Below are 19348 nucleotides of genomic sequence, written 5' to 3'. Positions count from 1 at the left end.
TAACAAAGAACATGACAAACATAAATACAGTGAATGTAATGACAACCTATCATTATTACAGTTTGAACAAAGAACATGACAAACATTAATACAGTGAACATGATGACAACCTATCATTATCACAGTTTAAACAAAGGACATGACAAACATTAATACAGTGAATGCAATGACAACCTATCATTATTGCAGTTTTAACAAAGAACATGACAAACATTGTTACAGTAAACATGATGACAACCTATCAATATTATAGTTTCAAGAAAGAACATGACAAACAATAATACAATGAACATGATGACAACCTATCATTATTATAGTTTTAACAAAGAACATGACAAACATGAATACAGTGAACATGATGACAACCTCTCATTGTCACAGTTTAAACAAAGAACATGACAAACATTATTACAGTCAACATGATGACACCCTCTCATTATTACAGTTTTAACAAAGAACATGACAAACATAATGACAGTCAACGTGATGACAACCGAGCATTGTTACACTTTTAACAAAGAATATGACAAACATTATTACAGTGAACATGATGACAACCTTTCATTATTACAGTTTTTACAAAGAACATGACACACATTAATACAGTGAACATGAAGACAACCTTTCATTATTATTATAATTTGAACAAAGAACACGACAAACATTAATACAGTGAATGTAATGACAACCTATCATTATGACAGTTTGAACAAAGAACATGACAAACATGACAGTGAACGTGATGACAACCGAGCATTATTTCAGTTTTAACAAAGACCATGACAAACATTATTGCAGTGAACATAATGACAACTTATCATTATTACAGTTTTAACAAAGAACATGACAAACATGACAGTGAACGTGATGACAACCGAGCATTATTACAGTTTTAACAAAGAACATGACAAACATTATTACAGTGAACATGATGACAACCTATCATTATTACAGTTTTTACAAAGAACATGACACACATTAATCCAGTGAATATGATGACAACCTATCATTATTATAGTTTTAACAAAGAACATGACAAACATTATTACAGTGAACATGATGACAACCTATCATTATTACAGTTTTTACAAAGAACATGACACACATTAATCCAGTGAATATGATGACAACCTATCATTATTATAGTTTTAACAAAGAACATGACAGACATTAATACAGTGAACGTGATGACAACCTCTCATTATTTCAGTTTTAACAAAGACCATGACAAACATTATTGCAGTGAACATGATGACAACCTATCATTATTATAGTTTTTACAAAGAACATGACACACATTAATCCAGTGAACATGAAGACAACCTTTCATTATTATTATAGTTTGAACAAAGAACATGACAAACATTAATCCAGTGAACGTGATGACAACCTGTCATTATTACAGTTTTAACAAAGAACATGACAAACATTAATACAGTGAACATGATGACAACCTATCATTATTACAGTTTCAACAAAGAACATGACAAACATTAATACAGTGAACATGATGACAACCGATCATTATTACAGTTTTAACAAAGAACATGACAAACATTAATACAGTGAACATGATGACAACCTATCATTATTATAGTTTTAACAAAGAACATGACAAACATTAATACAGTGAATGTAATGACAACCTATCATTATTACAGTTTGAACAAAGAACATGACAAACATTATTACAGTCAACGTGATGACAACCTATCATTATTACAGTTTTAACAAAGAACATGACAAACATTAATACAGTGAACATGATGACAACCGATCATTATTACAGTTTTAACAAAGAACATGACAAACATTAATACAGTGAACAAGATGACAACCTATAATTATTACAGTTTTAACAAAGAACATGACAAACATAATGACAGTGAACGTGATGACAGCCGAGCATTATTACACTTTTAACAAAGAACATGACAAACATTGTTTCAGTAAACATGATGACAACCTATCAATATTATAGTTTCAAGAAAGAACATGACAAACAATAATACAATGAACATGATGACAACCTATCATTATTATAGTTTTAACAAAGAACATGACAAACATTAATACAGTGAACAAGATGACAACCTATAATTATTACAGTTTTAACAAAGAACATGACAAACATAATGACAGTGAACGTGATGACAGCCGAGCATTATTACACTTTTAACAAAGAATATGACAAACATTATTACAGTGAACATGATGACAACCTATCATTATTACAGTTTTTACAAAGAACATGACAACCATTAATACAGTGAACATGAAGACAACCTTTCATTATTATTATAATTTGAACAAAGAACACGACAAACATTAATACAGTGAATGTAATGACAACCTATCATTATGACAGTTTTAACAAAGAACATGACAAACATTAATACAGTGAACATGATGACAACCTATAATTATTACAGTTTTCACAAAGAACATGACAACCATTATAACAGTCAACGTGATGACAACCTATCATTATTACAGTTTCAACAAAGAACATGACAAACATTATTACAGTGAACGTGATGACAACCTATCATTATTGCAGTTTTAACAAAGAACATGACAAACATGAATACAGTGAACATGATGACAACCTGTAATTATTACAGTTTTCACAAAGAACATGACAAACATTATAACAGTCAACGTGATGTCAACCGAGCATTATTACAGTTTTAACAAAGAACATGACAAACATTAATACAGTGAACATGATGACAACCTATAATTATTACAGTTTTCACAAAGAACATGACAAACATTATAACAGTCAACGTGATGACAACCTATCATTATTACAGTTTTTACAAAGAACATGACACACATTAATCCAGTGAACATGAAGACAATCTTTCATTATTATTATAGTTTGAACAAAGAAAATGACAAACATTAATACAGTGAATGTAATGACAACCTATCATTATGACAGTTTTAACAAAGAACATGACAAATATTAATCCAGTGAACATGATGACAACCTATCATTATTACAGTTTTAACAAAGAGCATGACAAACATTAATACAGTGAATGTAATGACAACCGATCATTATTACAGTTTTAACAAAGAACATGACAAACATTAATACAGTGAACATGATGACAACCAATCATTATTATTATAGTTTGAAGAAAGAACATGACAAACATTAATACAGTGAACATGATGACAACCTATAATTATTACAGTTTTCACAAAGAACATGACAAACATTATAACAGTCAACATGATGACAACCTATCATTATTACAGTTTTTACAAAGAACATGACACACATTAATCCAGTGAACATGAAGACAATCTTTCATTATTATTATAGTTTGAACAAAGAAAATGACAAACATTAATACACTGAATGTAATGACAACCTATCATTATGACAGTTTTAACAAAGAACATGACAAATATTAATCCAGTGAACATGATGACAACCTATCATTATTACAGTTTTAACAAAGAACATGACAAACATTAATACAGTGAACATGATGACAACCGATCATTATTACAGTTTTAACAAAGAACATGACAAACATTAATACAGTGAATGTAATGACAACCTATCATTATTAGTTTTAACAAAGAGCATGACAAACATTAATACAGTGAATGTAATGACAACCGATCATTATTACAGTTTTAACAAAGAACATGACAAACATTAATACAGTGAACATGATGACAACCTATCATGATATTAGTTTTAACAAAGAACATGACAAACATAAATACAGTGAATGTAATGACAACCTATCATTATTACAGTTTGAACAAAGAACATGACAAACATTAATACAGTGAACATGATGACAACCTATCATTATCACAGTTTAAACAAAGGACATGACAAACATTAATACAGTGAATGCAATGACAACCTATCATTATTGCAGTTTTAACAAAGAACATGACAAACATTGTTACAGTAAACATGATGACAACCTATCAATATTATAGTTTCAAGAAAGAACATGACAAACAATAATACAATGAACATGATGACAACCTATCATTATTATAGTTTTAACAAAGAACATGACAAACATGAATACAGTGAACATGATGACAACCTCTCATTGTCACAGTTTAAACAAAGAACATGACAAACATTATTACAGTCAACATGATGACACCCTCTCATTATTACAGTTTTAACAAAGAACATGACAAACATAATGACAGTCAACGTGATGACAACCGAGCATTGTTACACTTTTAACAAAGAATATGACAAACATTATTACAGTGAACATGATGACAACCTTTCATTATTACAGTTTTTACAAAGAACATGACACACATTAATACAGTGAACATGAAGACAACCTTTCATTATTATTATAATTTGAACAAAGAACACGACAAACATTAATACAGTGAATGTAATGACAACCTATCATTATGACAGTTTGAACAAAGAACATGACAAACATGACAGTGAACGTGATGACAACCGAGCATTATTTCAGTTTTAACAAAGACCATGACAAACATTATTGCAGTGAACATAATGACAACTTATCATTATTACAGTTTTAACAAAGAACATGACAAACATGACAGTGAACGTGATGACAACCGAGCATTATTACAGTTTTAACAAAGAACATGACAAACATTATTACAGTGAACATGATGACAACCTATCATTATTACAGTTTTTACAAAGAACATGACACACATTAATCCAGTGAATATGATGACAACCTATCATTATTATAGTTTTAACAAAGAACATGACAAACATTATTACAGTGAACATGATGACAACCTATCATTATTACAGTTTTTACAAAGAACATGACACACATTAATCCAGTGAATATGATGACAACCTATCATTATTATAGTTTTAACAAAGAACATGACAGACATTAATACAGTGAACGTGATGACAACCTCTCATTATTTCAGTTTTAACAAAGACCATGACAAACATTATTGCAGTGAACATGATGACAACCTATCATTATTATAGTTTTTACAAAGAACATGACACACATTAATCCAGTGAACATGAAGACAACCTTTCATTATTATTATAGTTTGAACAAAGAACATGACAAACATTAATCCAGTGAACGTGATGACAACCTGTCATTATTACAGTTTTAACAAAGAACATGACAAACATTAATACAGTGAACATGATGACAACCTATCATTATTACAGTTTCAACAAAGAACATGACAAACATTAATACAGTGAACATGATGACAACCGATCATTATTACAGTTTTAACAAAGAACATGACAAACATTAATACAGTGAACATGATGACAACCTATCATTATTATAGTTTTAACAAAGAACATGACAAACATTAATACAGTGAATGTAATGACAACCTATCATTATTACAGTTTGAACAAAGAACATGACAAACATTATTACAGTCAACGTGATGACAACCTATCATTATTACAGTTTTAACAAAGAACATGACAAACATTAATACAGTGAACATGATGACAACCGATCATTATTACAGTTTTAACAAAGAACATGACAAACATTAATACAGTGAACATGATGACAACCTATCGTTATTATAGTTTTAACAAAGAACATGACAAACATTAATACAGTGAATGTAATGACAACCTATCATTATTACAGTTTGAACAAAGAACATGACAAACATTATTACAGTCAACGTGATGACAACCTATCATTATCACAGTTTTAACAAAGAACATGACAAACATTAATACAGTGAACATGATGACAACCTATCATTATTACAGTTTTAACAAAGAACATGACAAACATTAATACAGTGAACATGATGACAACCGATCATTATTACAGTTTTAACAAAGAACATGACAAACATTATGACAGTCAACGTGATGACAACTTATCATTATCACAGCTTTAACAAAGAACATGACAAACATTATTACAGTAAACGTGATGACAACCTCGCATTAAAAGTTTTAACAAAGAACATGACAAACATTATTACAATGAACATGATGACAACCTATCATAATTATAGGTTTAACAAAGAACATGACAAACATTATTACAGTGAACATGATGACAACCTCTCATTATTACATTTTAACAAAAAACATGACAAACATTATTACAGTGAATGTGATGACAACCAAATCATTATCACAGTTTTAACAAAGAAAATGACAAACATTAATACAGTGAACATGATGACAACCTCTCATGATTACCGTTTCAACAACGAACATGACAAACATTATTACAGTGAACATGATGACGACCTATCTTTATTACAGTTTTCACAAAGAACATGACAAACATTTTTACAGTGAACATGATGACAACCTATCATTTTTACAGTGAACATGATGACAACCTATCATTATTACAGTTTTAACAAAGAACATGACAAACATTTTCAACAAGCCTTGATTATATAATGAACTTGGAAGTTGGGATGTTTTTAAATTGAGGTGTTCTTTCTGTTCCCACTCATCGCTGGTTTTCTCGTCACCACATTCAATGCCAAAGTTTTGCTTTGCAAACATCTTTATTTCATTGGGCGCTGCTGGTCTGATGCTGGTAAACATGTCAGCAAAAATATCTGCACCCACTCTATTGATTCGCTGCGAAAAATGAGCAAGTATTGGTGGAGAATGAGTTGGTAGATTATTTCAACTTCATCTCATCCACTGAACAGAATGAGATTTGGGGGAGCTTGGGCACAGTGGTGTTTCTTTTCATGAAAAGATAAATGCAATGAAAAAGTATACCTTTCACTGTTCGTTACATTCGGTTCAAATTAATTTGTTGAAACAGAATTGTCCAAAGTTGTTATTCATGATTACATAATTCATAATATCGTGAGTGTTCCTGATAACAGAATTGTACTGTATTTAAATGTGAAAATAGTGGAGATCTTCCACCTTGCATAATGTATTCAATAATCTCAATAATAAATTATTTTCACAAACAAGATGATTTTTCGGTAACTATCACAAACATACTCCCATTCTGCAATTCCAAATTAAAAAAAAAACAACAACAAAAGCAAAGGTTGTATCACATTTTCAAGGCAAATCCCACCGACATAGGACAGTTTTTGTTTCGTCTGCTACCGAAGGCTGACGGAGGTTGTTTTCACCCCTGTCTGTCTTTTTTGTCTGTCTGTGAGCAGGATATCTCAAAACGTTGTGGACGGATTCGGACGAAACTTGGTGGACAGGTTGCGTGTGTGACGAGGACGAATCAACCCGATTTTGGTGAAGAGTCGAATCCGGATCCAGATATGAGAATTTTTTTAATTTCTTAAATGATTCTTCACCATTGAGAGATGGGGCCGAAAATGATATATAGCACGATATCTCAAAAAGTTGTGGAAGGATTTGGATGAAACTTGGTGGACAGGTTAGGTGCATGGCAAGGACGAATTTATTCAATTTTGGTGAAGATCTGAATCAGGATCCGGATACAAGAGTTATTGGTTCACGAGTCAGTAAGTGACCACTATATTCGTTATGGGTGTGTGTCTGTCTGTCTGTCCCGAACATAGCTCCGTGGGTTTTGATTCGATCCTGATAAAATTTGGGTGGGAGGTTTATATCATGATCTATTTGTGTTTTCCTGAGAATGGGCGTGCTGCGCCCATTGTGGGCAGAGCCACGCCCAAAAAACATGTGTTTTTAGGGGGTAGCCGGTTTCAAGTTAAATCTTCTCCGATGGGGTTTGTCGAATCTGGCAGGGGTTTCAGTATTTGGTTAGCCCAATGGTACTTGCATAGCCCCACGGAGCTCGATTTTTCATTTTCATCCTAAGGTCAAGGTCACAAGGCCACGAACTTAGAAAATGTCAAAAAAATCAATAAATTGGGCATCGAGCTCCTTGGGTTTTCAACTTTTTCGAATGAAAATTGGTGTGCAAGTGGTGCTCTTCGAGTACTACAACTTTCATCATTTACGTTTTTCCCGATTCCCGCCAGTTTGCCCGTGGCGTCCCCTCGAAGGTAAAAAAAATAAAATAAAAAGGCCTGCAAGGTATAATGAATTACGTTCTCAGATTCAAGAATACAGATGTTTCAGTTAGACACTACTACCGTGTTCATTGCTTAGTGAACCATCGCCGTCTCCAGACTTGTCATTGTGAATTGTAAAAGCAGTCGAATACCGAATATACATTTTTACCAGTATTCAGCCTCATGGAGGAGAACAACTCTAGGTCAAGGGTAAACAGAAAGTTGAGCGTAGCGGAAAGAGCTGGAGAATAATGCATGGATGTACCACATGCGTGTTTAAAGGAGTTTGTAATTTGATGCTTGGAAAGCTGAAATGTGCCAGAACTCATGAAAGCATCTCAAACATTGAACATATTTTTGCATTATAGGGGGAAGATGGGAGGGTATGGGATGAGGAGGAAGTGGAAAGGGGGACATGAAGTGGAATGCTGAAGAGAGAGGGACACGTAGAACGGTTGGGCTGGGAGAACACGGGCTTGTAGGAGATGACAAGGGAGAGGGTACTGACTGACATAGAGGGGGTTGACACTTAATAGATGTGAACGGGGAGTAGATGGTTGTGTGCAGGCAACCTCTGCAAACTGAACACCTTATTTTCCACAATTTAGATATATGGAGATGGATTTCATAGGAGGGGTGAAATTAATGGTTATTGAATGCATAGTAATGCTGTCGGTTCAGGGGGAGGGTCAACGGACTGTGTCTGTGAGTTAGACAGGTTTCGGAAGGAAATTGGATGAAGAAGAGAGTAATAGATCGTGATGAAGAACACGTTGAGTGTACTTCAAGGAAAAATAAGGCAGGTGAAGTATTTATTAATGTTTTAAAAACTTGTCAAGAAAGAAGCAAATTAATTCAATTAAGAAGAATGTGAATTAAATTGGGAAGTATCGTTTTTTGGTCCTATCTCTCAATGGTGAAGAATCACTTCAAAATTCTAGTCGTCGGATCCGGATCTGGATCTTCACCAGAATCGAACCAATTTGTAGTCATTGCACACCCAACCTGTCCACCAAATTTTAGCCAAATCCGTCTTCAACTTTTTGAGATATCTTGCTCACAGACAAAGAAAGAGACATACAGGTGTGAAAAGATAACCTTTGTCCACCTTCGGTAGCAGAGGTAACAACAGCAAAAAAACGACGGATCCGGCCCTGAAAACGTCGCTTTGATGAACTGGAAGGAAGCACGAGCCATCGTCCAACACGTTCAGACCCGGAACCAAAAGCTGATTGTTTTATACAAGTAATTGTGAAATGGCATTTTAGGTGCAATTTCTTTGGAAATTGTCATGTAAGTATTGGAATCCATTTAGAGTTTCCCCATTAGACCCCTTCCCAACTTATTTTTCCAGAGACCCTTCTCATCCCCACTTTTAATTTTCTGGATCCATGCCTGATATAAGATAATGCAAAAGCCTGACTATATACATTTTCTTTAGTTTGTTATTGCATATATTTAAAGGATGGTACTCATGTGTGCCGTGATTCAATTGTTATCATTATTGGTGTCCTCCATTTTATTTTTTGCTACCACCTGAGAATGTGGCCCTAAAGTTTCACTAAATTGTCTTTAAACTCCCACACAGCCCTCCTATTTGATATGTGTGCACACGATCTGTCTCATCGCCTTTCAGCAACTGATTGTCTGCACTCAAGGCAGCCTCCCCCAAAGCATGCTCACAAATATCCAAATAGCGTTCATGACCTGCCAGACTTGGCGTGCCATTAATACTCCGATGCATCCCACTTTTCCTCTTTCCTCTTCCAACTTCTTTGGTCATCTCCCTTATTCCCTGACGTCCTGCCACTGTTATCCTAACTCATCTACTCCTCCATTCATCCAAACGGTCCATTCTCTCATTTCCCCGTTTTATCTCTCATTTCTCATCTGGCCACAGCCTTTCCTTGAAAGTTTAAATAATAAACATTTCCCTCTCTGGATAAAAAGCCTGCATTCAATCAATGTCCAGCGCTGACATATTTTAATTCACAGCCCTAACTTCCTAACTACTGATTTTCCTGCATTCTTCACAGCCCTGACACTGCATGTCGTTTGTGCATGTCTGCAGCTAACTTTTGGAGACAATTATAATAATTGACATATAATAATTTGAGTCCATGTTTTTTCTCTTTGGTGATCTCCACATATATTTATTTAGTTGTGAATGATTTATTCTGTAATTTTAAACGTATCCTTGAGCAGTCTACATCCTGAGTACTTCAGCGAGTTAATGGGAAAATTGTCCGTTCTCATGTTCACCAATACGGATTAGGATCAACAAACAGAAAAGAGTGTTTGTTGTTTTTTTCCTAAGATTAAAGTTAATAATTGCTTCGGAGTGCTGTAAACAACATCTCAAAAAAAAACCTCCCCCCACCCTCTTCTCTCAACTCGGCTAACTGGTGAATCTTCTGGATTGAAGATTTGCGATTGCCATCAGTAAACCTCGAACAATCCAATTGACCTTGTTGGCTCTCGTGTATTCTCATCCGTTGGTACAAATTACCCTTATGCCTGGTGTTACCTGAATGGTTCGTGTGGTGGGCTTTGGATCCTAGGGTCCTGAGTTCAAATCCCGCTCCACTGTTGAATTAATACCAGGTGGGGTTAACTCAGCCTGTCATCCTTCCGAGGTCGGCAAAATGAATGCCAGCTTGCTGGTATACTGTGTCGGAGTGGCGACCCGTCCAGGATTGTGCCCAATAGCCAAGGAGACTGCTTAGGCAGCACCAACACACTGCACAGAGTATGGTCCCAATCTCCTCATAACAAGAGAATGAACCGAGCAGTTTTACTCCTTCAGATATCCACTGTTACTTTATACAATTTAACCTCTCGTTTTACAGACACATGCGATTCACACGTCGAAGGTATTCCAGAACTGCAAAAATAAGTTGTTTAACTATGAAGTAAAGTACAAACCATGCACAGAAACTCAGAAGCGTTCACTTCTCGATGGCTATCTGTTCACATGTTACATATCGATCGGGCATTCGCATATTGTGTACTCTGTCGGACATTTCTATTGCACACCGCTTTTACACTTTACCCCAGTAAATCCTTGGAGTCCAAGTTCAAAGACACATTATCTGTGAACGGCAAAATCCTCAAACATTTAACACAAAATATCACATTTAAGACGCACAACAAAGCAACCTTCTCCCTCGTCTTCTTTTCCTTGCCACATAAATTAGTCTCATTCATTATTTTTACTGATGCCGAGAAGGACCTCGGTCTCAGAACGGTGAGAAATCCCAAGAATACATCGTAATTTTGATGATGTCATTGTCTTTTCCACAATTAACTTCTTAAGGTTTCTCTTTGTTCATTCTGTGGTCAATCATACAGTACTTGTAGAAAGTTTTGTATTTGAAATTAATTTTCTGAAATTTGTAGAATTTGGTTTTCATTTGGAAATTGTGGGTTATGATGTGTAAATAAAGGTGGAAAAAGTCTGATTCCAGGCTATAAGGCAACAAAAGGTGAAAATTTTGAAGGGGGGGGGGAATCTTTCGGTACTGTATGTCCAGAATAGCTTCCATGTATTGGATTGGGAATTCCTCTTGATCATCTTCCATGAATCTGTTAGCAGTTTGCCAAAGTTCTTTCAGTTGTTTTTATAAGTACTGATCTTAACTCTACTGCTGTTAAGTAATTTACAGATATTTGATTTGCTAACATCGAAGCACCCATTTACTCATTGTTGTGGTGTGTCTGTAACTGGACCCGAGTTGTCACACACACACACACACACACACACACACACACACACACACACACACACACACACACACACACACACACACACACACACACACACACACACACACACACACACACACACACACACACCAGATTTTGTCTTTCTCGTTATTTTCTGTCAATACTTAAAAAGTATTTGTTTTAGGTGTCTGTCGTTAAAACCTGCATTGGTATGGTAAATTATCATGAAACTGCTCATGGCCTTGTGGAAGGACAGCATTACAGAGAGCAGAAATTGATGTTTATGCCAACCGTTTTGTGTATTGTGGACAGACACTGGCAAGTCTGAAAGTGAGCTGGCTGAAGAAAAGCGGATCTTAAATGAGATGCTCGAAGTGGTGGAGCACCGAGACGCTCTCGTCGCGCTACTTGAGGAGCAACGCCTCCGTGAGAAGGAGGAAGACCGTGACATTGAAGCCACTATGTTGTCCCGTGGCTACAAAATGAACTGGACTTGAGAATGTGCCCTTCCTTGCACGGGGCATAGGGCCTGCCTCGTGACACCGTGCTCATGAACAATGAGGACCAGCCTCACAAGATACCTCCCAACATTATTTTACAGGCTCCACGTTCTCTTCTGTCATACTTTTATCTAATTGTGGTTTTTCTTTTGAATATTTTACTTTTATTGTGATGACATTTGAAATTTTAAAAATTCCTTTTTACATAAACTTAACTCTTTTTTTTTTTGTCACCTACATCATTGAACAATCTCATTCGTGTTTCAACTTAGTTTCCCATCATTGCATTAGAAGTATGAACTGATTACACACATCGACATGTTTTCTTCAAAAGGAAAAAAACCAAACAAAAAACCTTGATGGTTCTCGACAATTTGGAGCAACATCTGGGTTTAATTATGTGCACTTCATCACATTCAAAGGTTGGCAAAGATCTCGTGTTGGACGACACGTTTACTTGCCGCAAGCACCCCACAACATTTGGACAGGTATGGCAAAACCACCCCCCACAAATCCATGCATTACCAACTTGAAATGTTCATGAACAGATTGCAATGAAACAGCAGTTACCCAAAGATGAATTGGATCTAATTCTAGGCAGTTGGATTTGGACTTACCATTGATGGAAAGATGCTCTGAAACAGTTTTTGGTCATTGAAGCATCTTTAGCACCACAAACCCAAAGCTGTACACTCACATCGCCATGTTCCCACCAGGAGACCATTTTCCATGAGCAATGGTTGTATTTTAATCCAAGGCCTTAATCACGACACAAGCCTTTCGAAATAGGGTTTTCTCCGCATTGGAATCATGGGGTGTTTATATTGAACTGAATATGAGGAATGAGAAAACACAAGTAATGAGTTGTGGACAAATTTATTGTGTAAGTTATTGTCGTTTTATTTTGTTTTTAAGTTGGAATACATTTTTACAGTTATTCTGTGCCTTGGTGCATGGCAGGTATAATTGTTTTTATGCAAAGTACTCGAGGATTATGACTTGAGAGAGACAGTCTGGCAAGCGTCATCCATTTTGGGATGGCCACAAACAATAATTGGATCTCTGATTGTATCATTGTTGGTGGTGATAACGCATTCCTGACAAAATTACTTACGGAGATTGTTGCTGCAATTTTTTTTTTTTCCTCCTTGGTGAAAAACTGGGGAGGGGGTGAGGAGCGAGCCTGCCACCTTGACAGTTTATATCTGGTTGTCCCAGTCACTTGTATCGATACAGTCGGTGGCACTGGATCAGAGACATTAAGTGCATGGCGCACTGGGGTGTTATGAACTGCGTATTTACTGATGTGTTTATCAGTAAAGGTTGAATGTTTGTTTTTTTTTGTGGAAAAGATGGCACTTTTAAATGCCATTTGATACGTTTAAAGAGGACAGCCTGGTAGAGAAAGCTTCCAACTGCACCTCGTACACCTGCGCCCCCACCCCCTCCCCTCCCAAACCCCAACCGAGGGTCAAGGAACTGTCCAAGTACTTTTGCTTTTTCCTCGCCAGTTTCTGCAGGTAAAATAATTTTGTATCACAGTGAACAATTATTATAGTTTGTTTTTGCACTGTTTCAGGTCAAGGCCTTGTTTGAAGGCATGTTTATTGTGCCGAAGGTGAGTCTGTGCATAAGGTAAGGAAATTGGCTTTATTTATTTCATTTATCTTGTACAGAAAAAGCAACATTCATTACATGCAGTGTTCTGTACGTAATATCGATTATTGCTCTAAAAAGGCATTATTGTAATAATTATGTAAAATCCCATCAATCACTTCAATAAAATAACTCTGGTGAATATCTTGCAAAATTACTTTCAAGATAATATGTACCAGCTTTGTACCTTTTAATTGGCTTAAATGCAACCGCTGCAATTTACCAGGTAATGTCATTTTAACAAAGTTGGCCTTCAAATCACCAAAAAAAAAAAAGATAGACCAGGTAAGTCTCATCGAATCCACAACCTATGACACGAGGATTTGGGATGGACATACCTTGACGAGTTCTGTGAAAATGTTCACAAACTCATAAAGCTGCTTCAACCTCAGCTTCCTCTCGCTCTTCTTTTCTCTTTAACCATACAAGGGAGGGTGGGTGAATAATGTGGGTTTTTGGAAAAACAATTGTAAAATATTTGGGTTGTGCGTGATTTTTTCGATCTTCCAAATGATGTGAACACAACAGCTGGACAATGATGGTGACGGAACCTTTTTAGTACCAGTTCAAACAAAAAATGTTTCCGGTAGTCACCAGTTTGACGACTTCTCCTTCCACATAAAATGGAATAACTTCATTTTAAGGATCTGAGTGTTAACCCGTTGTTATCCAAGCATTTTTATCTGTTCTACCCACGGACGTTAGGTGCTGCCGAAGCAGTGTCGTCAGGACCGCAGGGGCTAGTTTGCCATCGCCTTCCCAGCAGTAACCAGAACTATCATTTGAATTCACAATTGATGATTTACAAATGAATGTTTAGCACAAAATATAGAGTGAAAGCATCTGGATTTGGAAGGAACCCCAAAAGTGCAATAGTTTGGCAAGATTCTCAATATTCTCGTGATTGTTTGTAATAATTAATTTAGATTTCATTCGCAAAACGAACACCAATCTCAGATAATTGCATGTCCTTTATTGTTGATAACTGCGTGCTGAAGAGTGTGAGTTTGCCTGCGCATCTCGTCCTCTGCACCACGCAGGGCTTTTATCTCAGTGGTGAAAAGCAGGTAGGCAGTGGCGGCCACAAGGGCAGTGAGGGAGGCACCAAGGCCCAAGAGACAAAGCACAACGATGGGTAAACCTTCTTCTGTCAATATCTCAGCTCCCAAGATGAATGAAAAGGCCTTGGACATTACACCGCATAACACAACGGCCACTGAAAGAAGCACCAGTGCAATGCTGAGACCGAAGAGGCGCCCGGCTCCCCGCTGATGTCCAGTAGCGACGTGCAAGCCGACTCTGAGCTCCGTACGTGCCTCGTTCAAGACGTCAATGGCACCATTCTCTGGTCATAATATAAGAGTAGAATGGGTCATGAGAGACAAAAGAAACCTTAAATTGTCATCGATTTACAGATTTCTATATGATGTACTCTGCTTCTCGATAATTGATGGTCAAATTAAAGAAGAAAACAGACAGAAAGCTATTTACTCAACAAACTAATGTTGCATCTGCTTTCGATACGTTATTTGCTGATGTTTACCTTATCATTCAAACAGCCAGTCCCATTTGTCTACCTTTTATTTAACGAAAGATCAGATGTACAGGCAAGGGCTTTGGCTACAGATCCAAATACTTAATCGAGGAAAAAGGAAAAGGAAAAGAGATCATTTGATCTCAACAAATTACAAATGATAAAATTGAGAATCATTTTAAAGGAATGTGTTCCATGATATTGCATGCACTAGCAGGTATTTAAGAGTTAAAAACAACTCAAACCTAGATCTAATGCTATCTTAATCTAGCAAATGGGTATTTGACTCCCAATTTTATCTGCAGATTCCGTCGGCGTTAAGGCACAACTCTGCTGCTCATGTGCACACAACAGGGGAAGTGAATTTATTTTGACCAGGGCACCAACACAACAACACTTTATGAAGAGGACTGTCCTCAAGCTCATGACAGTGTCTGAAACAACAGACTTTAAAAGGGCATTTGGCATGATTTTTAGTTTTTATATTGATCAGTATATGTATTTATAATACTATTTCCATCAAATTTGATTTTTCAGCATTGGTAATGAAGTTATAATCACCATTTTTCTCACACTCATCAACAGACTTCTTGTGCAATTACCACTCTGACGATCTGTGTCACCACTCCGAGCAGAACCAAAGTCTCTCCTACATTGTTTGAGTACATGTGCATTATTATGATCTCAGTATTCTCACTTAATGAGAACTTCACTTCTATTCATTATTATCAATTTAATTTGTCAAAATAACGAAATTTTGTATTTAATCCTGAAAAAAATCAGCTACTGTTTTGTAGCATGGCATGTATACTGTGTACACACTGATGTGACAAAGCAGTTGGTGCTTATGTGTGAAATAAATTAATTTAAACCAACCCATTGTGTGTGTGTGTTTTGCAACAGACAATGTCATCACCATAAACCTATTTTGTGCAGGAATTAACAATTACTAAAAGGAGAATCATCCAACCGTCCATGTGTCAGGTGTCATTATAAAGGGTTCCTGCGATTGTCGAATAATAAACATGATTCTGAGGAAATCTAATAATCGATTTACTTAGTTGGAAAGACAATACTTGATTTATTTGGTTGGAAAGCTAACAATCGATTGACTTGGTTGGAAAGCTAACAATCGATTGACTTGGTTGGAAAGCTAACAATCGATTAACTTGGTTGGAAAGCTAACAATCGATTGATTTGGTTGGAAGGCTAATAATCGAATGACTTGGTTGGAAAGCTAACAATCGATTAACTTGGTTGGAAAGCTAACAATCGAGTGACTTGGTTGAAAGCTAACAATCGATTGATTTGGTTGGAAAGATAATAATCGAATGACTTGGTTGGAAAGCTAATCATTAATCGAATGACTTGGTTGGAAAGCTAATAATCGAATGACTTGGTTGGAAAGCTAACAATCTAATGACTTGGTTGGAAAGCTAACAATCGATTGACTTGGTTGGAAAGCTAACAATAGAATGACTTGGAACCCTAACCCTAACAATCAAATGACTTGGTTGGAAAGCTAACAATCGAATGACTTGGTTGGAAAGCGAACAATCCATTTCTTTGTTGGAAAGCTAAAATCGATTGACTTGGTTGGAAAACTAATAATCGATTTATTTGGTTGGAAAGATAATAATTGATTTACTTGGTTGGAAAGATAATAATCGATTTACTTGGTTGGAAAGGTAATAATCCATTTACTTGGTTGGAAAGGTAATAATCTATTTACTTGGTTGAAAAACTAATTATCGAGTTTAATGCAGCAGTTACAATGGTAACGTTTATTATTCTACAACAGCAGGAACCCTTTTGAAGTATACGGAAGGAGCACACTAAATTATACATAGTAATACTGTGTCATCTCAAAGCAATATAAAAAAAGTACACAGAAGTAGCACACAAACAACAAGAACCACAGCCACCATGACAACAACAACAACAACAACAACAACCATAACAGCGACAACAACTACATGTTGTAAAATATCCCTTTTCACGTGTTTTACTTCATTTTACATCCTCATTGAGACTCATGGACATGTAATATGTTTGTGAAGTACAACACGCTGTCTTTTGATTAAACCAGTCAGTGAAGCGCCAGACAGGTACATGTAGTGATGGCCAAATTTAAGCATTAGCAACACGATACATGTACTTCTTTTTATGCCTTTGTCTTTTCCAAAAACTTCACTTTCACTGAATGTTGATAAAGCCATTCCTTCTGCAAAGCATTGCATATTTATGCCTGGTGTTGGCTTAATGATTAGGGTGGTGGGCTTGGGATCCAAGGAACCTGAGTTCAAATCCCACCTGGCTGTTGAATTAATACCAGCTGGGGTTGACTCTACCTGTCATCCTTCCAAGGTCGGCAAAATGAGTGCCAGCTTGCTGGTATACTGTGTTGGAGTAGCGATCCGTCCAGGATTGTACCCAATAGCCAAGGAGACTGCTTAAGCAGCACCAACGCTCTGCACAGAGTATGGTCCCAATGGATGGATGGTCACCAATATCCCTCCACCTTGGACTTCAAAGCCATCAAATATACAAATATACCAACTCAAGGCAAGATCTGCAGTTATCAACGGCTCACTCCAACAAAGTGATTCCGACTAAGGCGATGTATTACGACCATTAACGGGAACTACCCAAGCGGCGGATACAAGTTATTGATATATTTTGCCAACGACTTCAATCAGTGGTGTTTGACTCTCATTCCCAAGAACTGTTCACATCACAAAATAGGTTTAAACAGTTCAGGCCAAACCATCCTCTGCAGTCTACAGGCCCATGCAGCATCTACTCTTAGCTTGCAGAACCGTTTGGAAAATGGAAATTAGTGACCTCCAGGATTTCCATTCAAATCATTAGGCAAGTAATACAACTTCAGTGAATTTTCAATCAGTTTGCTTTTCAAAGCCAATCATAGCCCCCCAAGGAGAAAGACATAGGAGAGCTACCTCCACGTAAATCAAATACCTTTCAAATTAGAAAGCAGAGTGCAATTCGTACTCCCAATGAAAAGTTTCGCGAATGCCAAAGCAGTATGAGAGAGAGAAAGAGAAGAGAGCAAGACCCCCAGAGAACACTTCAAAACAGGCAACACTTTTGGCAAACTACTGTGTAAGTTTCATTGTGGGCTCATCGTTAGCACATTCCAGAGAATGTTAGCCAGCCTGCAAGTTGCTTCAATCCCTCTGATAAATTCACAATGGCAGACAGATGGATTAAAAATATGATATGAAGACTTTTTTTAAAATTTTTTAACTCTAGCCAAGTGACTTTATCGAGTTCAGCCACAACTTTATATAATTCATAGCTTGATGCAGCTGCCAACACAATTAAGTCACTTTAAAAGTATGAAGTTTTGACTGTCGGACAGGAAGCCACGTTGCCCAGATGCAGAAAAAGAGACACAGACATTAAACACCTGTTTTGCTGATTCCCGAAGAGGCACGTCAGCTCTGAAGGTATCCTCAAACGAACAAAGCTTGACTAATACAAAACATAAAATAATCCAGAGACTTGAAAATGCTACAACAGCTATCGGTTCATTTAACCCAAAATGAAAAGTGAAATATCAAACAAAGCTTGACTAATACAAAACATAAAATAATCCAGAGACTTGAAAATGCTACAACAGCTATCGGTTCATTTAACCCAAAATGAAAAGTGAAATATCAAACAAAGCTTGACTAATACAAAACATAAAATAATCCAGAGACTTGAAAATGCTACAACAGCTATCGGTTCATTTAACCCAAAATGAAAAGTGAAATATCAACTCTTTACAAGCCCTAATGTATCATTTAAAACTTTTTGAAAGGTTGCAAGTTTTTGTTTCATCATTGATATTTTTAAATAATCAAACTCAGCGTGCAGTTTCAAATGTTATAGCTCAGAGGGATGTGGAAATACGCCGTGTTGGAAGAAATCTTGT

The 19348-nt window shown here is 36.3% G+C and overlaps 2 protein-coding genes across 22 annotated transcripts in view; one reads left to right on the top strand and one right to left on the bottom strand.

Annotated features, from left to right (window-relative positions):
• The window catches only part of MICAL3 (microtubule associated monooxygenase, calponin and LIM domain containing 3), a 329542-nt gene extending 315526 nt beyond the window's left edge, over positions 1-14016 (top strand). For all 15 annotated transcript variants that reach the window (XM_085884102.1, XM_085884103.1, XM_085884101.1 and 12 more), the window contains one exon: positions 12031-14016. In XM_085884102.1, coding sequence (XP_085740228.1) covers positions 12031-12215 — 185 coding nt within the window. In that variant the 3' untranslated portion in view covers positions 12216-14016. The remainder of the gene's footprint in view (positions 1-12030) is intronic.
• The window catches only part of SMPD2 (sphingomyelin phosphodiesterase 2), a 128521-nt gene continuing 123027 nt past the window's right edge, over positions 13855-19348 (bottom strand). For 6 of the 7 annotated variants that reach the window (XM_085884144.1, XM_085884145.1, XM_085884142.1 and 3 more), the window contains one exon: positions 13855-15219. In XM_085884144.1, coding sequence (XP_085740270.1) covers positions 14828-15219 — 392 coding nt within the window. In that variant the 3' untranslated portion in view covers positions 13855-14827. Of the gene's footprint in view, positions 15220-16268; positions 17880-19348 lie in introns of those variants that run through there. The other variant, XM_085884149.1, reaches the window with a different exon arrangement.

Source organism: Eptatretus burgeri, chromosome 6 (genome assembly GCF_056783735.1).
Source record: "Eptatretus burgeri isolate ZD-2024b chromosome 6, Ebu_testis_v1, whole genome shotgun sequence".
In the NCBI taxonomy this organism is placed as follows: domain Eukaryota; kingdom Metazoa; phylum Chordata; class Myxini; order Myxiniformes; family Myxinidae; genus Eptatretus; species Eptatretus burgeri.
This window is presented reverse-complemented; position numbering and strand designations above follow the sequence as displayed.